The 25,164-nt window shown below is 37.3% G+C and overlaps 3 protein-coding genes across 4 annotated transcripts; 1 reads left to right on the top strand and 2 right to left on the bottom strand.

Annotated features, from left to right (window-relative positions):
• The first annotated feature begins 1,585 nt into the window (after positions 1–1,585).
• On the top strand, positions 1,586–8,907 carry chrm2b (cholinergic receptor, muscarinic 2b). 2 transcript variants are annotated; one of them, XM_056271062.1, is made up of 4 exons: positions 1,586–1,699; positions 2,420–2,494; positions 6,018–6,872; positions 8,262–8,907. In XM_056271062.1, exons 3-4 carry the CDS (start codon positions 6,050–6,052, stop codon positions 8,837–8,839), a joined length of 1,401 nt encoding a protein of 466 aa, XP_056127037.1. In that variant the 5' UTR covers positions 1,586–1,699; positions 2,420–2,494; positions 6,018–6,049; the 3' UTR covers positions 8,840–8,907. The 2 variants fall into 2 exon arrangements, with proteins under 2 accessions (XP_056127037.1, XP_056127038.1); XM_056271063.1 differs by lacking the exon at positions 1,586–1,699 and having other exon boundaries at positions 2,411–2,494.
• Positions 8,908–10,261: 1,354 nt separating this feature from the next.
• fbxl14a (F-box and leucine-rich repeat protein 14a) lies at positions 10,262–12,412 on the bottom strand. Its single transcript, XM_056271064.1, has one exon. The coding sequence runs from the start codon at positions 12,035–12,037 to the stop codon at positions 10,802–10,804; it is 1,236 nt and encodes a 411-aa protein (XP_056127039.1). The 5' UTR covers positions 12,038–12,412; the 3' UTR covers positions 10,262–10,801.
• Positions 12,413–14,599: 2,187 nt separating this feature from the next.
• On the bottom strand, positions 14,600–24,621 carry prr5a (proline rich 5a (renal)). Its single transcript, XM_056271060.1, has 10 exons — positions 24,329–24,621; positions 22,029–22,209; positions 18,564–18,674; positions 18,400–18,480; positions 17,163–17,211; positions 17,001–17,058; positions 16,796–16,887; positions 16,570–16,710; positions 16,180–16,318; positions 14,600–15,243 (listed from the first exon to the last, which is right to left on the bottom strand). The coding sequence occupies exons 2-10, from the start codon at positions 22,187–22,189 to the stop codon at positions 14,705–14,707; spliced, it is 1,371 nt and encodes a 456-aa protein (XP_056127035.1). The 5' UTR covers positions 22,190–22,209; positions 24,329–24,621; the 3' UTR covers positions 14,600–14,704.
• Positions 24,622–25,164: the final 543 nt, after the last annotated feature.

Genomic DNA, 25,164 nt, shown 5'->3' with positions numbered 1-25,164 from the left:
AGAGAGAGCTGGTTACCCAGAGAGTAAAGGGTGTGTGTTCACTGCATGTGGGACAGGAGAAATGGAGACAGAGATACACTCCCTACTTCACTGTCACAAATGCATATCAATAAGAGACCTTTACTTAAACAAATTTATAAAATGAATAAAGAACTTTAGCCATGACTGAAATAGAACAAATAAAGATATTATAAAGACAGCAGCACTGGCTGCGAGATACTTGTGGATGTGCCACAGCCTGAGAGACAACAGTTGAATGTGTGTATTGTGTCAGACCACACACTGTCCACCACAGTGACCCTCAGTATATGTGTGTGTATATTAGTTTTGTCACAATATTGAAATTTCTAACTTTGATACGATACCTTGAAAAATATCGATATTCAATACCATTTTCAAAACTGCCATATACTGTAAACCACCATATAGATAATTTTTTATTATCTCATATTTTTTATATATAATTTGGGTAATTTTGTTGTAATAGCTTTCACACAGAAAAGGGAGGCTTTTTTGTGTAGTTGAACTAGATTTACAATAAAAAAAGACCAGTAAACAGTCAGTAATAAAATAAGAACAAATAAACAAATTGCAAACAATAGCACAAATAAATACAATAAAAAAATAGACAAATGAAATAAACATGGCTTTAAGTTTTTCAGGTGGGTCCTACAGTAGTATTCAGGAATGAAATACTACTCAAATGAAAGTAATCAAATGTAAAATAACACTGGATAGTCTTCATTGTAAAAATGAAATACCGATTAATGCTTATGTCTTTTTGTGTCTTTGATTAACTTGATTAACACTTTAAGAGCTTACGTACGGATCAGACATGCCTTTTCTCTCAAATATTACATTCCAAAAATGACCTTTGAGTATTGAAAAAAATGAGTATTTACCTAAATACTCAGCAAGACAGGCATTTTGACTTAATTTTTATTTGTATTTGACCATTTAAGCAAAATAAGCCACGAAAAAGAAGTCAATTTCGTACTCGTGAGCAGTTTGAGTGGCGGCTTTATGAGAGTGCCACTTATACAGGTCAGTGGGATGGTGCTTTAGGAGTGTGCACAAAACCTGCGATAATTACTCGAATTATGCGCAATACAAGCACTATTCAACTGGAGCGAATGAGACGAATGAGTGAGAGGAGGCAGGTGTGTGTCAATTCGCCGTCAGTTCGTTACATATCGGAATATCGATATTCTTGACAACTGTTAAACACTGTGGTATCAAATGTCCACACATGTTCTAATATGTAACATTTAAGTTTAAGTTATATTATAATATTTTCTTTTCTATTATTTTGATCTTTTTATTATTATTTTATGTATTCCAAGCTTTGGCAATAGAGCAATTTTGAATTGAATTGACCGCCAGACAAACACAGACAGACATTACAAGCAACATTACAAAAGCATTGTGTACACATTTGCTAGAATAGCTGCATTTGTGACGTTGTCCCTAAAACATGAAACATTTTTTCAGTTGATGTTTAAGCTCTACCACGTTCCTTGCAGTTCTCTGGCTTCTCATCTAGGTGTGTTTAGAGCCCACCCTCGTGTCAGTGACTGGCACAGAGGACAACAGACGCACAGCTCACTCTGATCCTCACAGAAGACGGATGCCGCTGACAATCATCTGCTCTCATATGAGTTACGACTGATGATGAAGGACATTTGAGTGCAGAAATAAGGTATTAGGTATTTTATTTTTTATAACTTACACAGGTTGGCTATGTTTAAGGAGTGCATTTGTTCTCAAAGGGCACATGTTGTCATGTGCTTTAAATTATATTTATTATTTACACAATTTATGAATATATGTTGGATTTTTGCTTCCTTTTATATTTTTTTGTATTTCATAATTGTTTTACTGTTTAAAATTAAGTTAAAGTCTTTAATAGGCTGTTCAGTGGCAGGTTTTATTGAGACAACATGACCCTATATATTGTATACACTTTAACATGCTATTAAGGCATGTTGTCACAAAAGGTGAATATGAATTAAATTATTTTTTCGGGGGAGAATAACTGAAATTTCATAAATTGCTATGCATTTCATAATTTTTTTACTGTGTGACAAGACAACCAATGCGACAACTTACCCCATATATAAATTCGCTATTGGGGAATGTCACAAAATGTCAATGTGTGTTAAATGAACTGTAGTTTTTGCCTAGGCAATAATGGTGGAAATATTTGCATTTTTGTAGCCAATACTTTAAAGCACTGTAAACGGGCTTTCAAAAAAAAAAAAACCCACCCTGAGTAAAATTCACTGGAGTAACAAGTGTGACAACTAGCCCTGCACTAAATATGTAAAGAATTTATGTAAAGCAAAACACATAAACTTACACACACTAACCAAGGTACAAATTTTATCACCGGTGCTAAGATTGCTGTTCTTTGTCACAGCGCTGAGATATTTCCCACATGGCTGTCCTGTATGACCCTGGCTTTCTAACAAGAACTCGTGGCACAAGCTAGAAGGTGAGAATGGCTGACTGAAGTCAGTACGATCTTAAGATAAATAAAGAATAAATATTTATGTTTTCGCAGTTTAATACCTTCCATCTTGATCGTTTGCTCTGTCCTCTCTTTTTTTTTTTTTTTTGTCAGAAAGCAACATCATATCACAGTGAGAAGTGAGCAAACGTGACAGCACATCAGTACTATTAGTCTCACTTAAAACCGCAGACAAAACCAAGTGCTTTGAATCGTTAATATGTTGATCCATATTCACATTATTCATATTAGATTAGGTCATAATGTCATTTGTCCTTCAAAGAGAATATGCAGCACAGACCACCACAAATCCTCGCCTTTACTCTTCATCCTGAGAGTGATGACGACCAGACCCCACGATATCTACTTTTAACAAACAGGATAACCGACTGAAGGCCATTAACTTTTAAGCACAGTAGTAAAACCAAAACCGCACTCAGTCATTTTAAATCTATTCAAACTTTATTAACAGAGTACATATTTGCCCAGTAGCTCACATATGAACAACATATATCATCTGTTTGCATTATATTAAATTACATAGGTCCACCCAAGATGACTTCACAAAGAGTTACTTAATTAGCAGCAATTGGTAAGGCATGCAGACCTCATAGCAACACAATAACAACCAATCAGAACACCTTAGCAACTACCTAGCAACCATCCAGAACAGCCAAGAAACTGCATAGTAACAGACTAACCACCCAAAACACCCTAGCAAGCACCTAGCAATGCTCAAGCAACTGCACAGTAACACACTAATGACCCAAATGATGACCCTAACAACTATTCAGAACACCCAGGCAACACAGAATACCATGGTAGCAATGCTAAAAATCACTCAGAACATCTTAGAAACCTCATAGTGGCATTTCAGTAACCAGTCACATGCTCGAAACCCAACCACACAATAGAGACCACCACAGCAAAGCCCACCACAGCAAAGCCCTTGCAACTATTCAGAAAACCCAGCAACTGTATTATTTATAACATGCTAAGAAACACTCAGAACACCTTAGTAACCGCATAGTTACACCCTGGCAACCGCATGTAACGATTTGGTTCGATTTCGATTCACAAGCTTTCAATTCAATTCGATATCGATTAATTTCCTCAAGGAACAAATATCTCTCAATGGTGTAGGAATCCCAGTTGGTAAATCACTAGGCTATAATATTAAAGGTTAAAATTAAATGATGTGTAGGCTACTTGCATTTAAATTACAAATAAGGAAGTTTTAATAATGATAACAAGGTTATAATGAGAATTTTTAATGACATAATTATGCTTATACTTGGCTGCCATAAAAACATGAAGGATTTATTCAAACACATTAAATATTGAAGAACAGGTTTAGAAAAAATATAATGAATATGCAATATAGTGCATATATTTAGCAAAACGCTCCTCTCTAAGTAAAATTTTCTAGCTGAATAACGAGTTTATGGACATTGAATGGCTTTTCTGAGGTAAATGTAACATTATGTGACATATTTTTAAAGCTGTTTTATTGACGTCTTTCGCGGTTGAAACACTACTTGAACGATTGCATGAGACATGATACATTTCTGTAAGTTGTACTGTATCTTTCAACATACCTTTAGAAGTTTTATTCATGTTTATTTCGTGCTGTAACTAGCAGTAAAGAGGAAGAGACGATCGGTTCATGTTCTCACTTGATCCGAGGCGGCAACATCGATCTGTCACGTCACATTAAAGAGCACCAAAACGGTAAGCTATTTATTGTTTGAATTTCGGAATAAAATTGACAGAATTTGAAAGCTGAGACTTTGTTTCCTATGAGAAGTAATCCCAAAGCATATTGAGATTTCTTGAATAGGAGGTGCTACAAGCTTTGTTCATAGATCAACTGAAAACAGCATCGTTTCGTTGGATTTAAGATATTTCGATATCGGTTCTTCAAAATGAGAATGGATTAAAATCGAGAAATATTTTTTTTATTTTTTTTGCCTATACCAAAAACACACCAAAACACCCAGCAACCACATAATAGCATGGTAAGACCACCCAGAACGCACTAGCAACCCTCTTAACCGCTTAAGCAACCACATACTTATGTTTTAATAACACAATAGCACCATTTTCTTCAAAAAATGTCAAATCTAGTTGTTTAAAATGCAGTTTTTGGTACTGTTCCAAACTGAAGCGTGAAGTACAGTACATGCTGTTCTGCTAAAAGTAATAAGCTTATTGCCCTTCAGAGGCCTTCCTGGCGACAGTAAATAAGACATGTGCTATCAGAGTCCTTCCTTCCATCCAGCTACATTAAAATATCTAAGATAAAATCACAGTTAGTCATGTTTTCCCTTCTGTATTATCAAGCCCATCAATGTGATGCTGTTCTCCTTTGCCTTAATGGAAATCTGGCAGCATAAACAATACAGATGAGCTCTCTGTTTGAGAATGATGTTTGGCAAACAGACTCCATCCGCAAAGATACACACTAGTTCTCTCTCCACATGCTACTAGATGTGATATCGTGAACAATAAAGATAGGAGTGGTCTTTTGCACAGGGCTTTTGTGCATTGTAAAGAAAGCATTAAAGGGTTAGTTCACCCAAAAATGAAAAATACCTCATTTTCTCACCCTCAAGCCATAGGTGTTCATCGTGACTTTCTTATTTCAAACAAACAAAATCTGAGTTATATTAAAAAAATATATATACCCTGGCTCTTCAGAACATTATAATGGGAGTGAATAGTAACTGAGATTTTGAAGCCAGAAAAGTGCATCCATCCATCATAAAAGTAATCCATGTGGCTCCAGGGGTTAATAAAGGCGTCGGTCAGAGGTCACTCTAACCAACTTATAAAGTTATAAATATGGACATTTTTCTTACAAAAACCCCATCGCTTCTCTTCAGAAGGCCTTTATTAACCCCTGGAGCCATGTGGATTACTTTTATGATGGATGGATGTGCTTTTTTGTGCTTTAAAATCTCTATTCACTCCCATTATAAAGCTTGGAAGAGCCAGGATATATTTTTTTATATAACTCAGATGTGTTCGGCTGAAAGAAGAAAGTCATGTATACCTAGGATGTCTTGAGGGTGAGAAAATTATGGGATCATTTTCATTTTTAGGTGAACTAACCTTTTAACAATTTATTGTATTTTCAATAAAATATGTATAGTAAAAAGTATTTGGACCAATGTTAATGAAAACAAATGAATGAAATTAAAAAGTAAATGGAAAAAAGCTGAAATAAAAAAAAAAACAATATGGTAATTAGAAAAGCTGGAACCAAACTCATCTCAAATACATATTTATGACTCCAAAAGTAACTGTGATAAAAGTTGCGAGGGTATTGAGTGGTTTTATCCAATTGCTAAGGTGCCAAATGCGTTTTATCCCAATGCTATGTAGTTGCTCTACTCTTTTGGGCCATCATCAGGTATTACTTACTGACCCAATTAAAAAACATTTAGAAAAGTGAAAGCACATCATTAAATATAGGTAATTATACCCTTTTTTTTTCTACCCTTAGGTTCTGATGTGCATGTCCTGTGACAAGGAAAGATGGAGACTTCCAACTTAACTCTTTCTCCAAGCCCCGGCCATGCTAACAAGACTAACTTTTTCCTAGACAGTCCATTCACACAAGTCGAGCTTGTTCTCGTCATTCTCGGACTGAGCACTTTAAGCCTGATCACGATCATTGGCAATGTGCTGGTCATGCTCTCTATCAAGGTCAACAGAAACCTCCAGACGGTCAACAACTATTTCCTGTTCAGTCTAGCATGTGCCGACCTGTTCATTGGTGTTTTCTCTATGAACCTCTACACCGTGTACATTGTGACTGGCCACTGGCCTTTAGGAGCTTTGGTCTGTGACCTCTGGTTGGCTCTGGACTACGTGGTGAGCAACGCCTCTGTTATGAACCTCCTCATCATCAGCTTTGACCGATATTTCTGCGTCACCAAACCTCTCAGCTACCCGGTCAAAAGGACCCACAAGATGGCAGGAATGATGATCGCAGCAGCTTGGATCCTGTCGTTTATTCTCTGGGCTCCAGCCATCCTGTTCTGGCAGTTCATCACGGGCAGCCGGACGGTTCCTGAAGGCAAGTGCTACATCCAGTTTTTCTCCAATGCTACGGTCACCTTCGGCACCGCCATCGCTGCCTTCTACATGCCGGTCGTCACTATGACCGTACTGTACTGGCAGATCTCTAAAGCCAGCCGCAGTCGTGTCCGAAGCAGAGAAAATCGGAGAATTACTAGAGTCAGTAATGATGGAGGCCAGGCTGGACCCACAACTGAGAGCAATAAGGAGAGGAAGTCAATCCAAGGAGGAGAGGAAATGATTCCACGCAGGCAGAGTGCTTCAGATGCCACTACAGGTTCGTATGACTTTTTTTTTTTTCTTCCATTGAACACAATGGGAGATTTTTTGGAGAATGTTCACACTGCTCTTTATACAATGTTATTGAGAACGGGGGCTGTCGAGCTCCAAAAAAAAAAAAGAGAAGCATAAAAATAGTCTATATGAGGAGTTTCCAAACTTTTTGATCAAGTGTTGTTATTGTTAAAGGGTTAATTCACCCAAAAATGACATTTTTCTGTCATTAATCTCTCACCCTCATGTCGTTCCAAACCCGTAAGACTTTCGTTCATCTTCGGAACACAAATGAAGATATTTTTATGAAATCGGAGAGATTTCTGTCCCTCATAAATATATAGAAAAATATATCATATCATAAAGCTAATCCATATGGTTTAGTAATTTTTTTTGAAGAGACTCGTTCGCTTTATATGATGAACAGATTAAAAATAACATTAAATTGAGTTAATAAAACACACGTCTGCTTATTGTGAAAGTGTTTTAGATATATACACCTACAGAAAAAAAAAACATTTTTACAGTACCTGTCAAAATTGGAAACATTCATATTTTTTTTGTTTTTGAAAGAAGTCTTTTATGCTCACCAAGGCTGTATTTATTTAATCAAAAATACTGTAAAAATGTTAATATTGTGAAATATTATTACAAATGAAAAGAACTGTTTCTATTTTAATATATTTTAAAATGTAATTTATTAATGTGTTTTTAAAGCTGCATTTTCAGCATCATTACTCCAGTCTTCAGTGTCACATGATCCTTCAGAAACTATTCTGATTTGATGATTTGCTGCTCAAGAAACATTTCTTATTACTATCTTATTATCTTAATGTTGAAAAGTTGTGATACTTAATATTTTTGTGGAAATGGTGATTTTTCAGGGCTCTTTGATGAATAGAAAGTTCAATAAACAGCATTTATTAAATATAAATCTTTTGTAATATTATGTTCATTGACACTTTTGATCAATTTAATGCATCCGATCCTTGATGAAATATATTCGTGTGTGTATTTCTTTCATTTTTTTATTGGATTGAGTAATCTCTAATATCTTATGATATCTGACAGTAATATTAGTAAATGTGTTGGAAATAATCAATATAAACAATAAAACATTAACTAATTATCATAAAAAAAAAGTTGGTTCACTCAAATTTTATATATAAGTGCACTTATATCGTAAGCATATATACTTTGTGTTAGAAAAAGACTGCAATTGAATCTGCTGAGACATATGAACTACTTTTATGCTCTTTTTTTGGAGCTTGGCAGCAGACCGTATACACTCAAACACAAATATATTTTTTCCCTCCAGTTATCTGAACCAAATATAGTTAAATCTTGGCATCATCTAAGATCTCACTGAAAATATATTGTACCCACCCTGCAGGAGAAGAGCGGGAGAGTGAGAATGACTCTATATCTGGAAGTGTGGCCGCTTCTTCACACCAGCGGGATGAGGAGGCCGTATCTATAAGCACTAACTGTGACATCAGAAGCCGTCAGACCCAATCAGCTCCGCTGGCCACAGGAAGTTGGGTCAGATTTACCTGCTTCAGAACAACATCCCAAAAGGACCCGCAAAACACCTATAAACCCAACAACGGAGGTCAGGACATGACCAACGGGAAGGAAAGGCTGAGTCTGGTGTCGCAGAAGATTCTCATGCCACGGTCTCAGAAGAGGAAGAGTTTATCCTCGCGGGAGAAGAAGGTTACAAGGACCATTATGGCCATTCTAGTGGCGTTTGCAGCCACATGGACTCCCTACAATGTCATGGTACTCATCAACACTTTTTGCTCGGCCTGTATCCCAAACACAATGTGGACCTTTGGCTACTGGCTCTGCTACATAAACAGTACGGTTAACCCCGCTTGCTATGCCCTGTGCAATGTCACCTTCAAGAACACCTTCAAACAGCTGCTGACATGCAAGTACAGGAATATTCATGCCAGCAGAAAACAATAAGAGAGTGGGCACAGAGAATATCCAAAAGTCTGGTGGTTAGACCTTATTCACTACAGCGCCATCTTTGATTGAGGCTGTGAGGGATAGACATTTACATTTAGTCATTTAGCAGACGCTTTTATCCAAAGCGACTTACAACTGAGGACTAAACCAAGCGAGTCATCGTGAAGAGGCAAAAACAACGCAAGAAGTAAAATACAAAGTTCAGACATAGCTCGGAGTAGCATAAGCCAGGCAAGCGAGGATTTAGAGGAAAGGATTTTTTTATTATTTTTTTTTATTATTATTATGTTATGTTAAGTGCTCCCGGAAGAGATGAGTTTTCAGTTGTCTTCAGAACCCACTGAAGAGACATACATCTCTTCAGTGGGTTTTACTGCTTTTTAATGGGTTTTTGGATTGTTCTGCTAATGAAACGCTGCAAACATATCTTTCTAAGAAATTTCAGTAGACAAAAAAACTCTTGACTCTGGAAGTGTGGCCGCTTCTTCACACCAGCGGGATGAGGAGGCCGTATCTATATTAGCTGTGGAAAATGATAAGTGATCTAGGAGCTTTATACAGGTTTTTACAGCGGATGCCACTAAAAACACAGCAAGTCTATCCCTCACAGCCTCGCTTCATACCTGTCACGGCGCTGCTCTGAATAAGGTCTATCATGGGTTTGAAAAAATACCAGGCTAGGCCAAACTGTTGAAACATAATAATTTGGCAGCTGAAATAACATTTGAATAAGGACTACAGAAAAGAAGCAGTGAACAGTTTAATAATGTTGTATTTCTTGCATTATTAAGTCGTTATTAAGCATTATTTTTGATGTATCCAATTCAAAATCAAAAGTAATCAATTCAACTTTTGTAATATAAATGTAACATTATATATATGTGTGTGTATGTATTTATAATGTTGTTTATATATGTTATAAATGTAATATGTATAATAGTTCTCTACATATCAATATGATTTAATTTTCCTGTCATTTAAACAGATAATGGGGTTTCATTATTATATATAATTTGTATTTTAGAATTCCTAATAACTAATAAATATCTTTTACAGCTATTTGTCATTACAATTTTTAAAGAAATTCTTTAAAAAACATTTTATAGAAATTTGGATTTCTAGCTGATGGTGCAATATTCTAGATTTGTAAAATTGGGCTTATTATTGTGATTATTCTGTGCTTGCATGTATAGTATGGGATTATGTATATCATGTAATGTATATTATGCACATTTTTACTTGCAATTAAATGTACACAAACCGTCAATATATTATTTTATGTGTATATACAACACGTTTTACATGTTTATTAATCTGTGGTGGGAAAAATAAAGAGTGGAATTATGGAAAAATCAAATGCAAAACAAATGTAATGAGTGTTGTAGAACATGAAGTATAAAAATAATAAGAGGAAAACAATTTAGTAAAAAACAATTTTAGCTTTAATCATTTATAGGAAAATAAACAGACATCTTGTAGGTCTTTAACAAGCAAACTGGCCTCTTTTTTTTTAAAACAAAGTTTAAATTGCATATGTTCCATTTTACCAGGGAGGAATCACATAAACCGAACAAGCAAGTTTTCCTTCCTTGTCCACACACACATGGTAAACTTTTTTTTCTCTCTCCAATTGCTGGTATTTCAGGATAAATACTTAAAGGCAGTGACAAAATGCGTTTGTCAGTGGAAATGAGAATAAAAGACATTTGACCTCAATTTGAGGCTCTAAAACAAAGTACAGAAAAACAAAGGCATTCAAGGGAACCATCATAATTCAGACTATACCATAAGGAAGGCTGTTCAGTGTTTTATTGCTGATTCAATTTGAACTACATCGAGCCCCTTTTCCAAACAGGCTTAGTAACAAAGTACATGATGGTGCGACTGTGCGTCTTAATAATATAATACACGTCTCTAGAAAAACAAGACATCACTGGCGACACTGAGGTAGCGTAAACGTTACGAGGCGTAGCAGGGCAGGATCTCAGAGGCGTCTCCTAAACCCTTGACCTCGGTCATTTGCCAAAGTCCCAAGTTCAACACCTTAAGGCAGGGCAGCTGCGTGATTCTCTCTAGTCCCCTTTTGGTTATTTTGGTACAGCCGTACAGGTCGATCCCGGTCAGCTGCGTCAGATGATCCGCAATGAGCTCGAGGCCCTTGTCCGTGATCCGGACGCACTGGCCGATGTTCAACGTCTTCAGTTCGTGCATCTGCCGGACCATCCTGTTGATCCCGTCGTCGCTGATGTGGCACGAGCAAAGCGACAGGGATTTGAGCTGGTACAGGCCCTGCGCGATGTAGGCCAGGCTCTGGTCGCCCACTTTGTCGCAAAACGACACGTCCAGCCCGTACAGCCTCAAAGCGCCCATGGAAAGATGCATGATGCCTGTATCGCTGATGTTATCGCAGGAGCGCAAGTTAAGAGTCCAGAGTTGGGTCATGTGTGACAGGTGGATCATGCCGGCGTCGGAAATCCCGCCGCAGAAACTCAAGTTCAGGACTTTCAGCTTGTTGAGCCCCTTGGAAATGTGCTTGAGCGACAGATCGGTGAGTTTCTGACAGTCCTGCAAGGTGAGATGCTCCAAACTCAAGCATCCCTCCGCGGCGCTGCGCGTCATGCCGGCCAGGTGCCCGATGCCCACGTCCGAAACGTGCCGGCAGCTTCTCAAATTCAGGCTTTTGAGGTTATGAAGGCCCCACGCGACGAGCAACAACCCCGTGTTGGTGATGTTACTACACCCACCGAGATCCAACAGTTCCAAGTTCTTCAGATACTGCGCAATCCTGCCCAAGCTGGAATCGGTGATCTGTTTGCAAAGGCTGAGGTTGAGGATCCTCAATGAGGGGATGTCCTGCACGAAAGCATGACCGAGGCCGTTATCTGTTAGGTTGTAGCATCCACTCAGGTTAAGGCTCTCGATGTTGGGCATGCCCTGAATAACATAGCTGAGGCTGCGTCTCAGGCTGAGGATCTGGACTTTCTTGATCCCTCTGGTTTGGAGGCTGGGAAAGAGCGATGGGTTTGCTCTTCTCAGATGGAGTTTGGCTTCTACTCCCCTCCAGACTGATTTGTGGTACGAGGCGTCTCTCCATGCAGTGCACACTTGCGCGACTCTGCCTTTGCCTTTAACGTCCAGGTAGTTGAAAATCATCGCTAAGATCTCCGGGAAAAGGCTCGAGATGTGGATCTCCATTTCTAAGAGCAGCTCGTTAGCTTAGCGAAGTTAGTAGTCTGGAATTCTGCCGGCGAGGACCGCATGTAAAACAAAATACCGGGAGAAATGTCAGAACGAAGTAAACGTACAACAAAAATAAAAAACGACCGCGCTTTGTTGCATTTAAAACTTGGTGTGAGATTCATTCGCTTGGAATAACCAGCTTACGTCGGAGTAGACGCTGTATTTGGACCGCCAGGTCTTAGTAACGGCTGTTTCCAGATCGCGACACATGTTTAGTAAACATAAATGTAAATCCATGAAAAAGCTCGCCGAAAAGACTTTGAAAAACGAAACGTTTATGGTTGGAGAAAACAAACGATTTCGCATGAATACAAACCAGCCATTTGACGAAAACTATGGAGTCCGGTTTCCGGTAGCCTTTGTCTTCATCCTTTCAAAACGGGGAGGGTGACTATTCTCCGGACTGTTTTTATTGTATGAAAAACACCATACGTTTTTGTTTAAAATGTCTGAAGTGTATATAAAAAATTATTATTTTTCTTTAAAAACATTTACGGCATTGCATTTTCTCAAATTAATTCAAATTGTGTTTATTTAAACAACAACACCCCCATTCGTGATGGGATGTCCGACTCGTTTCAGCGAATCGGTTCTTTTGAGCAGTTTAAAAGAATTGGTTCACAAAACTGATAGAAGCTTTACGTCAAGGCGAAAAATACTTCCGTACGCGATCCTTTTAAAATGCACGTATTGTCTGACATTTTACATTCATAAAACATAAAAATCACATTTTGAATTCATTTTTATTAATAAAACCAGACATTCAGCTAATACAAAGCGATACAAAATAATTTACGTCTCATAGTTGAAAAGGTTACGACACATTTAGAAGATAAAATTCATAAATCTGTTTTGTGTGTTGATAAAACACAAAATTAGGTCCTCATATCTCATATTTAGGTACTAAAGTAACTTTGATTCAAATTCTCGTTTCACTCTAAATGCAAATGAGCTCATATATCGTTTTTCTGCTATTAGGATTTCAACGCGTCTCGGTTCAGTGAGTTGTTGGTTTATGAAGCGTTTCAACCATAGGCTGTAAAGAAATGGTTCAATTTATTTATTGAAAAGATTCGGTTCAAAAGAATGATTCATTCACGAATCAAACCTTGCTTCCGGCTCAACGTCACCGGACGTAAACAAATACAAGCTCCAGTTATCTCGTTTTTCACGCTTATTTCCTAGGCAAACCTGTTCATCTTATCGAAAGAGTGACTAAAGGAAATTATAACAAAATCTAGAAAGACAAACAATGATACATGAGCCTGACCCGTATAAAACCGAGCCATACTCTTGTACTTTGAAACAGTCATAAACATGAAGCATAAAAGTATTTTACTACAAATTCAGTCTTGTTGAGGTTGTCCACAGCAGCACACATGAAAGCTGATAGCAAATTCAGTATGAAACAAAGCACAGACTTCAAAAATGACAGTGCAAAGTATTAAAGTACCACTGTAAACCTTTCAAAATTCTAAAAATGTTCCTTGTGTAAAAATCTATGCTCAATTTCTTTCTATAAAACTACAGAGAAATTGATCAATTTATAAACTAAGTCAAAAAGCTTCCATACATAAACATAAGAGAACCAAAAATAACAACTCTTTACCTTATAATTTTTTATATATTCTATTCTAGAATATACATTTATCCAATTATGCCTACAGCTATTTAACCGAATAAATTAACTATTCAATTCTAAAGAAATCAGGCAATAGTCTTTTTAATTTAAGCAAATGTTATATAAAATTACCTTATAAAATAGCATATTATAGCCAATAAGAGAAATTTTCTATGCAGTCTCATCTAACACCATTTTTTCTGCATTTGTACTATTTTATCAACTAGCTAAAAGGGAGCTTTTGTAACATTCAATTAGCAAACCCTGTTTGCTCTCTGGCAGCTCATAATCATCACATAAAATAGCAACAAGCTTGAGAACGTACAATGTTCTGCACTGTATTGTCATTAGATATAGTCATTCTCACAAATTGAGAGACAAATTTCATTTTATAGCATTAAGAGTGCAGGTTAGATTGGCAATGATTTATAAGCACTAAATGTAGTTTTTAAAAGCCCTATGACAATAAATAGTGCATGAGATCAAGAGTGACAGTAATGGAAGAGATTTCTACATTTAGCGATACTGTCACCTTATAACACAATACGTTAATTGAAGCTCACTTTAGGTGCAGTCACATTTTGCGAACTAAAAAGGTCAATTGTCTATTGTCAATAATGTAAAGATGGATTCCTATTGAAATGACTGGATTTTGCTCGCGAAAATTCGCCAAACAACAGTAAATGTGACTGCAGCTTTAAACATAAAATGAGAGACAGTAAAATGCATATGAATTAAAATGGACACATTTCACGTCTATTATCGATGAAAAACTATGAAGAAAAATTCACAGGTTTAAAACATTATGAAAACAACTGCTTTAAATAAAGTCCTCTCCCATTTTTCCACAAAGCAGCCTCGGCTTTAGCGCAAAGCTGGAAAGGAATTCCAGTTTTAAAAATACATAACGTACAGAGCTACTTCACAAGTTCACAGAAAAAAAAAAAGTAGTAGTTTATAATCAATCATTTGAAATGGATTCTTCACAGCAATTAATTCCATCAGCTAGTTTTCCTGCTTGTTCCAAAAGAATCGGAGCGGCAGTGGGAAAAGTCGATGAAGATTCCGTCAGGATCCGATTCCAGTGAGTCCAGCCCCTGCATTACAATGGTCTCAGGACTGGAGGAGCAGCTCGGGGGTGACGGAAGGCCTTTGTCCACCTCGGATGAAGCCACCTGGGCGTCCGGTGCGTGCAGACACCCCGCGGAGGTGTGGATGAAGACGGGCGGAGAAATTAGAGCGGGCTGTCCCGTGGCCCCTCGCACCACACCGGACAGGGTGAGCTCGTGATCCAATGAGAGTCTGGGGGTCGAGCTGGTCTCTATTCCCACAGACAGGGCCGAATAGCCCTGGTGCTCTATGCAGGAAGTGACATCGCATGCGGAGTGGCGCCGGATGCCCACGCTGCCCACAGAGCTCACTTCGGAGTCGTACTCGGCCACGGGGGTCAGCATGGGGATGTTGTAACTCTTGGAGCGCACTACGGGGTTACTGGAGGGCAGGTCTGCAGACTTGGACCAGCAATACTGCAAACGCCTCTCTGGAAAGATTTTCAAGAAATTAGTAATGATATACTGCGTTTTTACAGTACCGTTTCTGACATACTTAAAATATAAGTGGCTGAATCGAGCAAATGTTTATGTGGAGAACATAATTGCAAGATCTTTAAAGGGACATTTCGTCTATTTATTAAATGCAAAATTAATGCAAGTTTTTTTAGCACATTTATCAAATTTGATATTACGTTTTCAATATGCTTTTGTTGTAATTCATGAGATTAATCACAATAATTGTATTCTACTGACAGCCCTAATTTTTAACTGTAATAAATATAGAAAAACACAATTTTGTGAAAACAATATTTATTTATAAGTGTTTATCTCTCCTTCTTTGAGACATACGTTATTACTTGAGAGACATAATTTGTATTTCTGTATTCTTTTTATGGAGTTTCTCCTAGCCACTGTTACCCATGATATTTATTGTGAAAAGCGATTTACAAATAATTGAATTCAAAATATTTATCTTAGGTTTATACAATGAACTTTATTCTATCAGTGTGTAGAAAAAAAGAAACAAATACAAAGTAAATCTATTCCAGATATTATTTTAAATTTAGCAAATGATATCAATCTTAATATTTTGAGCTTAATCTCACACAGTGTAAAGGAGTCATAATAAATGAAAACATCCACCTTTTTACCTAACATTTTTTTTATCTCTAAATATAATAAATTACATTTTAAAACATATTCAAATGGAAAATAATTATTTTAAATTACTGTATTTCGGATAAAAAATAATAATAAACACAGCCTTGCAAAAAAAATTCAGACTTGGTAAGCATTCAGAGACTTTCAAAAAAAATTCTTACTAAACCCAAACATTTGTGTGAACTATCCAGTGAAGTTCTTTACTGCAGAAAGAAACGAGACTAAATGTTGTGTCTGTAAAGCTGGTGTCTGTGCTCTCTCACCGATCACACATGAGCAGAGAGATGCGCCACACTCGTGTGAACACAGTCCCTGCGTGCTCAGGTACGGAGACACCACCTTCTGAATCAGAGACTCCAGCTTCAGGTATTCTTCACTCACACCTTTGGATTCATGAACCCCCTGTAAGACGTGAAGATGACATATTTAGGAGTTTCACTTTGACTATCCCTTTTACAGTCGTTCTAGTTGAGACACACAAGGCTTATGATTAATGTCTCGCTCTATATCACACAACTGCTTACGCCATCACAAATGACCTGTCTTGAAGTCACTATGCTATCATTTCTGGGTGCAGCTCATGACGGGATGGCTGGAACCTTCACGTTATCTAAGAGGATTGTGAAAAGGGTGTGCTTGCGGTTCATGTGTACCTGTAACACTAGTAGCATCTGGACGATGGAGGGAGGGACACGGGCTCGTGGTCTGGACAGAGCCTCCTCTAGCTTCACGTTAAGGGTGATGGTGTTACGAAAGTGCAGCAGGGCCAGCTGACGCACCGACGGCTCCTTCCCCTGAACATGAACATGCACACAGATTCACACACCACTGCTGTATCTGATGTCTAACAAGTTATTTCGCAGTATGACTAAACTGTACCTGTACTGGGTGGAAGATGGCTTGAAGCATATTGAGAACGTCGCAAAAGAAAAAGTCCCATGTCTCAGCCAAAGAGTCCAATAACTTCTGACCTATTTTCAGCGAGACGAGAAACAGATTGTGTTGCTTGTTGTGTACCAAGTGAAATGCTGTGTAATGTTGCAATTCTGTACATGTGTTTTGTTGTTAAAATGGGATGGTATACCTTCATAAAACCTTATTTTGTCCCGTAAAATGACCATGCCTTTTGTTAAAAGTTGATTCTGATAATGAGGGGAAAAAGGGAAGAAATAGTTTATAAAAAAAGGAGTATATATTAGAACAAACACATCTCTGGAAAAACTGATTTTTAAAAATATTTTCTCACCTGGAGGTATTCAGTAAAGAACGAGCCCAGCTCTGTTTTCAATAGCTGCCTGATAACAAATATATAATATCGTAAACAAGTTAACAAATGTTTCAGAAGAGAAATCATTCTTAAATATAATGTAAAGCAAATAAAGCTTTTGATTTAAATACACACTTAAGCCCGGGACACACTTACGAAAATTAATGTTGACAAATAAAAATATGACATGAAAAGTTACGAAAACATGAACGTATTACTAGGAAAAAAACATTACAACTTGCATCTGCACAAAAGGACACCAATAAGCATGTGACCTTGAGCATGCTAGTATTTTTTTTTTTTTTACAAAACTCTGGATGCACTTCCCTTAACAGCACGCTGATACACGGGCAACTAACATTTGAGTACTTCATCACTCTTGCCCATCCCTAGTATATATTATAATATATTTAGCATAAAAGTGCCTGTTTTTTTTGTAGTTTTTGCATTATTATAGGCATTATTTTAATCACAATTAAGCACATTTCCCCCAAATACTTATTAAAGAAATGCACAAAAAAACAACTTTATTTACACAATTATTTATACAACAAGGTAGTACCATTATCATTACGTTCTTTAACTTATGCTGTTTTAATTACAGTTTTTTTAATCTGTAATTGTAATTGGTGTCCAGACAAAAGGATTTCCATTAGTGCATTATACTGAGGTATATATGCATAAAAAATAATGAGAATCACAAACAAACCTAATAGTAAAACAATGCAGATGCATTACAGTAATGAGAATGAGGGGTGTTCTTATTTATGATATATAGAATAGTATCACAAATGTAATGCAAAATAATAATAATGGTACAAAAATAACCATGGATTCTGTTTACCCGTGGTTTAGAACGACCAAGGGTTTATTATTTAAAGGTTAAAAAGCCCTTTTATGTAAAATATAAATTCTTATTTTTTACTCTTGATTTTGGGGTGAAATATGATGTGGGTATGTTTTCCTTATTTGGGATGTTATTGCTTCACAATTTTTCTTGTAATAGTTACATAATATCGGACTGAGGCTCTGCGTCCTCTCACAACTGTTCTGATAATGTGAAGCCTCAGATCACAGCTGACAGTGTGTTAAAGTCTACATTTCACACACTGCTAACAGTTACCATTATAGCGAAATAAATAAAATACAAAAATGTATAAAAATTAACAAAAGACCCGTCTGCTGTTACAATACATACGATGTTGTTTTGCCTCACCTCACGCCTTCATTGAGCGTATAGAGTTCATTGTCGGCCAGTCCTTTCTTTTGGAATACAGCAATAACTGCGTTGTGAATGCTGCAATTAATCACACAGACGTGAAATTACATCTCAGTTTATGACACTTATGGACATGTGCTGGACACAAAACACGCACTAACCTGTTCCATGTGGCATTAGGGCCTGATCCTCTCTCCTCCAATGAAGCCTTTTCATTTTTCCCCAGCTGACTCAGATTTGGAGAACTCACCAACTTTAAGCGGTACAGAGTCCTCATGGTTAAAAACACACTACAGTTAGTCCAGAACCACAACAACAAGTGAGAGAAGGGGAGGAGCTAGAGAGATGCAGCTAGAGATGTGGAAGGGGAGGAAACTACTGTTTTACTGTTGAGAAATCAATTTCCTTCCTCCTAACATTACATTCATATCCTTTCCTTAGTCTCTCTCTCTCTGTCAGACACACACACACACACACACACACACAAGGATAAACCAATCTTGTTTAATAGTTATGCAACACAAAAACTAATTTTTTTCACACTCCCCGTACAAGGGAGTAACAGCCTGTTCCTCCTGTGCAGTGTGAGGTTTTAAAATACCTCAAATCATGAGGTTTGTTGAATAGAGGTTCGTGGTATTACTTTTCTAAGCACTGAAACTTATGATTTGTGCCAAGAGGATGATACAAAAATAGACTATATATTTTGTATATAATATATCTTATATAATATATTAATTTTTTTATATTATTATATCAATATTATCATATTATTCCTATATTAATATATGTATAATCCAAAATAAAAATAGTATAAAAATTTCCTATTTTATGTAATAAAATATATTTTATATTACAAATTTGGTGAAAATCGGACAAATGTTTGACGAGTAGTTCAAAAAAGTTTTTTTTTTAAGAAAATCAAAATGGCGGACAGGAAGTTTGGATGCCTATGGAAAAATTGCTATCTATGTTCTCTGCATGGTCTGAAGATGGACCCCATTCAATTTTCGTGGAAATTGGAGCGACGGTCTAGGAGGAGTTTGAAAAAGTCGTTTTTTTAAGAAAGAATGGCAGACAGGAATTACAGCCGACTATAGAAAAAATGGTATCTATGTTCTCAGAGAATCGATCAAATAAAATGGGCAAAACTAATCAAAATCCATTAGCATTTTAAATTTTGTTTTAATTTTGTCATAATTATTGACCACAAGGTGGCGCTGCCCTAAAACCTTTTGAGTACCTTCAAGGCATTTTGCCGAAGACACATAGCCCATAGATATCCATAATAAAGGCTAGATGTCTCGTCCGCGCTGCTGGCCAATGGAGGTCGACGTCCGCACCTGGCGGCCATCTTGTCACAGGCAGCTCGCTCACACGTAACATTGTGTTTTAATGGTCAAAATACTTTTTAAATAACCATAACTTGCTCAATTTTCTACCCATTTTCAAACGGTTTGGTTTGTTATAAACGTCAGAGATGTAGTTATGACACTGCATACTTATGAATAATAAGCGTATAAATAAATAATCATCCAGAATTATAGCCATGTTAATAACGGTTGTAAGAAACCAAACCGTTTGTAAATCCGTCAAGATTTAAACGAGATAAGAGTATTTGTGTCCGTGCTGATCACTCATCTTACATCAGGTATCACAGAGCCCGCCAGAAAGCTTGCCTGTGACAAGATGGCCGCCAGTGATGACGATAGAGACTCCGCCGTAAGACATCTAGCCTTTATTATGGATATCTATGACATAGCCTACCAAGTTTTGTAACGATATGCCAATGCATTCGTAAAATATAGCATTTTACGACAAAATTCAAAATGGCCGACGCCCAAATGGCCAAATTTCGTCCGATTCAGCATGGCTCCCCAAATTGAAAGAGACCAGTCTTGTGATTTTTGGTCAAACTGGTCAGATGTTATAAACAAAAAAAAATCAGTTTTCATATCTTCTGACCACTAGGTGGCACAGTGGCGAAACACTGCACGTACCCTCAAGTCATGCTTGCGATTACAGATACCAAGTTTCGTTGCGGAGATACAGGCTGTGTCCGAAATCTCCACTCAAACCACTACTCCCTAACCCCTTTGTAGGGGGTAGGGAGTAGAGCACTATATAGTGAGCTCACCAGCATAATAGAAACACCACTTTCGGACACTACTCGATCGTCTCTCGGCGCCGTTGATTACGTCATTACTGTCGCACTATTTAAACGCGCCATCATCTGTCAGCTGGTGCCGAGCCAGCTCTGGGCTAAATAGATTTTTTTTTTATAAATACATCACATTATATTGAGCTTATTTCTCCAAAATTGTAAAATTAAAAGTCATTTCTGGGCGTTTCTGTTATAATGCGTTACTCCACACATGATTATAACTTATAAACATAAATAAAATTAATACACATATTTCATATATTTTCATTTTCGCGCCACACCGTTTTCTCTTGCCTGTCGACATTAGGGGAAAAAAAACAGATCTACGTTATCAAATATCTTGCTCATAATACTCTTAATAAAACAGCTTTTAGACTCTGTGGAGATGCCACTCAATATTTATCTTTTTTGTTTGTTTGTTCTCGTGATTCAGAAGATTTTGCGGATGAGCAAAAGAAACAGGATTTCTAGACACAGAAAACGACGTGCTGTTCTTGCTACGCTAGCGAGACGTCGTCAAATTGTAAGTTAAAGATGAAGATGATGCTGATAGGTCTTTTACGATCAGCGCAATGCATGATGGTATGTAGGGCTTGGGTTAGTGACCATCGGTTGTACACTACTTTTCAAAATGCATTCTGGGATACATTGAGTGGACTATATAGGGTATAATAATCATCACTATACATTCGGACAGCACTACAAAATGGCAAGCTCACTATATAGTCCACTATATAGTGAGTAGTGGGAGATTTCGGACACAGCCACAGTCTCAAGTCTATTTTGGAGTACTCAATGCCAAATCCGTTTGCATGTTATTCAAGAACTGTTTTAAGAATCAAATTGAATTCTGAAGATCATCTGGTTCAATTTTCGTGAAAATCAGATAAACGTTCTATGAGTTTGAAAAAGTAGATTTTTCGGAAAAATAAAAAATTAAAATATAAAAAATAAATAATATAATTTAATATAATAAATATAAATAATAATCTTTTCCTAATATATATTAAAAAAAAATATATATATATATAGGCTATATTATTATGTATTTATATAAGAACCAAATTACAAACTATTACTTTTCATAGCATGTATATGCTGTGGTGGTGACTCTATTGTACTCTATTGACTTTAGCTTGGAAAATTTGTATCCTTTTCCCACTGGTCCTGACTGCACTCATTGAATTTACATTAATATCGGTCTGGTTCCTGGAACTGAGTAATCTATGTTATGTCATGTCTCCTGTGGCATCATACTGATTCTAAATAATTGTACACAAAATGGGTCCCTCAGCAGGTAGTAAATAGAGGAATGTCACACATTGTGAGATTTTTTTTTGAATATGGCTCATTTAGGGTACAAGTAACAAGGGAAAACCCAGGAATCATAAACACATAACAGGATACGAGTATGTATAGCAGGATGTGAGTGTGTTAATAGTTCCGTTCACATCAGTTGTACCTCCTGAATGGATGACTGCTCCCATCCATGTGAAGATGGTGTGGCAGAGCAAACAGGGCAGAGAAGCTGAACGTGGATGATCTAGGGACGGGTCGATCAATGCGGGCTCCGCTCAAGTTCTCCAGCATTGTTATCGAAAGGCTGCCAGATCCTCCGTTCATTCAGAACATCTCTGGTCCTTCTGATAACACAAGAGAATAAAGAAATCAACAAAATGAGAGAGGGGTTGTGGTGTTTGCTACTACTTACATCTTTAAAGGGATAGTCCCTCATGTTGTCCCAAACCTGTATGATTTATTTCCTTCTGCAGAACACAAAATAATTTATATTGTGTACACCTTGTGCGCCATATTCCTCCATATTCTTCTTGATTACAATTGCTTTGTGTTAAAAACAGACTGAAATTTAAGCAGTTATTCACTGAAATTATTTCCCTTCAGCGAGCTGTTGTGAACTGCAACTGAGTCAAACTCTAGAATCAGATCAGTCAGATGAAAAAAAATCATTAGTTCAATAGAAGGCATCACTATTTAATGTTCATGAGAGAAGCCATGGCTGATTCAGTGGCTGTGTCCCAATTCAGAGGCTGCATCCTTCGAAAGACTCGGATTTCAAAGGCCACGCCTTCGAAGGCAGCAAAGGTCGGACTGAGCGTTGTTAAATGGGACAGTACGGAGGACTGTTCTTGTCGCCAACTGTGACAGCTGCCGTCGACGAGCGCAAAACAGGGTTCACAAACTCTCTAAATTTGTTCACCATGGTCCATTTCTGTATATAATAGAGTATAAACTATATATAATCACATTTTAGTAAGATATAAGTCAACATTTAAACCACTTTAAAGTGTTTTATTTTATTTTTACATTTGTATCATTAGATATTTGAGTAAGTTGAAACCCAATAATACTTCTGTTGGGTAGGCAAGGCTGCGAAGGATTCATCTGTTGTATCCTTCATTTCACGGGAAACGAAGGACGCATATGGAAGACACATTTGAAGGAGCCTTCGAATTGGGACAGCCTTCGTCGTCGCACAGCGGTGAAGCAATCGGCCCTCGAATGCGCTCTTCGAAGGATGTAGCCTCTGAATTGTGACGCAGCAGTTAAATAATCTTTCTTTTGAATCGGATAGTTTTAATGAATCTGATGATCCATCTGAATTTGTTCACGAATCGGACTGATCCGCTTCTCAAATTAATTTTGAAATGAATGGTCTCCATTCATTAATAATGCAAAGAAATTAGAGACTTCGCTACACATTCTTTAAAAAAATTATAAAAAATTTTGTTCTGCAGAAGAAATAAAGTAATAAAGATTAAAACTAGATGAGGGTAAAAAAAAAGATAAAAGAATTTTCAATTTTCGGTTAACTAGCCCCTTAAATTTCCCAGATGCAAGCATTTGGTAAACACTCTAGAATAGATTATGAGGTCATGTTAAAACCAATTCATATAAGACAGCTACAGTGAAGACATATTTGCAAACCATTATTCTGCCGAAGATTAAGAAAAATCAGTTTTATTCTGTTCGGCTGTTTTAAAGGATGGATCGATGTGATTGTTTACGTTCTTCATGTCATTCTCCATGTGTTCCTCCTCAGCAACACAATTCATCCCGCGCCCCCTACTGGACCATTCGGGAAGCGTCGCAAAAGAAAATAGGCTACTACAACAAAAGACTTGTCTTGCATCAGGCTGTCATCATTTGTTCAGGGGGCCGTAAGAGCTTTTTATGAGCTCTTAAAACACACACACACACACACGCGCATCTCAACATCCTCGACCTAAATATGTGACTTTGCAATATGTTTCACTTTCCCTGAAGCATCATGTCAGTTTCCCTTTGTTCACTGAACGTGCCAGGACACGACACGAGCCACGATGTATTACAGGAGGAGCAGGAGGAGTCCATTTCCCTTTCTAAAGTGCAGACAGGTAAAAAGGGACGGTAAAACGTCGACGTCTGTGGGTAAACCCGAGAAGGCTATTTGAGAGGAAGAGCATCACTTATTCCCATCCTGGACTAACAGATATCGCTATTAAAACTCGATACGAATCAAACAACTCAACTGACCGTGTTACAATGCATCAATTTCTATTGATTACATATTCCATCCGTTGCTAGGCTATAAGTTATTCATTGCGGGATTGACGCACTGGGTACTCAATGTACCTAATGGTGATCATGGCACTTTTGTTATTTACAAACAGCGCAACAATGCACCATTCATCCAGGAGAAAACGCAATATAGCACAAAACACTCCACGCAAACAGTAGTGCAGTAACAGTGTTTCAACTCACCGTCATGTGTTCCGCGTGCAAAGTGAATAAGAGCAGTCAGGGATATTTTAGTAACTTCAGTGAGGACGGAAGCAATAAATATGACGCTCTACACTTCAGGAGAAACTAATCCATAAATGCGGATGTGGGTTTATGCGGGGTTAATGGATCATTCCCGTGGCATCCCCAATACTCGCCCCTCCTATTCGCTTCCCGAGTTGCAGACTGTGACCAGACGGCAGTCCAGACTGGGCGCGTTCACGCCCGAGCTCGTGCCTACGCGCCATTGTGCGAAGGGTCGAGATATGCTTGAACAAAGCGAAACGTTAGAATGTAAAGTAGCCTATCATTTTTAGGGTTGATATGCTAACATTTAATAAACATTAATAAAGGAAATTATATTCCCGTTTCGCTTTAAGAGCTCAATTTAAGAGCTCAGCAGGAAGCCATATATATAATCAAATCCATATTCAATCCAATCAGTCACTGAGTGATGCTATAACCAGACTGCAATCTTTATTCGGATCCCTATTTTAGATTTAGGAAATCCCTGCTGAGTTGACGGTGACAGGGATATAATTTAGCACACCAGCGGTTTATCTTAAAGGGGCGGAGCAAAATTTTAATAAATTGATTTTGAAAAATAAAATCTGGCCAAACGGAACGCTACTTCGTAATAGGTTGCATCTGGATTTTTTGTTTATTTTTTTAGGATTTGTATTTTAAAAATGTAAAAGAACAATAAGACTTATTATTGTTAGAGTTATTATTACAGTGTTTTTAATTAATAGGTTGAGCGAATGATTCCGTGTATCGTATATACATAGCACACAAAAATAAATGTAACTGACTATTTA

Source organism: Rhinichthys klamathensis, unplaced genomic scaffold (genome assembly GCF_029890125.1).
Source record: "Rhinichthys klamathensis goyatoka isolate OS25496 unplaced genomic scaffold, OSU_Roscu_1.1 h1tg000310l_1, whole genome shotgun sequence".
Lineage (NCBI taxonomy): Eukaryota > Metazoa > Chordata > Actinopteri > Cypriniformes > Leuciscidae > Rhinichthys > Rhinichthys klamathensis.
This window is presented reverse-complemented; position numbering and strand designations above follow the sequence as displayed.

Excerpts from the sequence above, each read along its gene's own strand:
- chrm2b (XM_056271062.1), top strand. The coding sequence starts at position 6,050 with ATGGAGACTTCCAACTTAACTCTTTCTCCAAGCCCCGGCCATGCTAAC. Across the intron at positions 6,873-8,261 it reads TGCTTCAGATGCCACTACAG|GAGAAGAGCGGGAGAGTGAG; the intron begins GTTCGTATGACT and ends CCCACCCTGCAG.
- fbxl14a (XM_056271064.1), bottom strand. The coding sequence starts at position 12,037 with ATGGAGATCCACATCTCGAGCCTTTTCCCGGAGATCTTAGCGATGATT.
- prr5a (XM_056271060.1), bottom strand. The coding sequence starts at position 22,189 with ATGAACGGAGGATCTGGCAGCCTTTCGATAACAATGCTGGAGAACTTG. Across the intron at positions 16,888-17,000 it reads CAAAATAAGGTTTTATGAAG|GTCAGAAGTTATTGGACTCT; the intron begins GTATACCATCCC and ends CGCTGAAAATAG. Across the intron at positions 16,711-16,795 it reads CCATCTTCCACCCAGTACAG|GGGAAGGAGCCGTCGGTGCG; the intron begins GTACAGTTTAGT and ends GTTCATGTTCAG.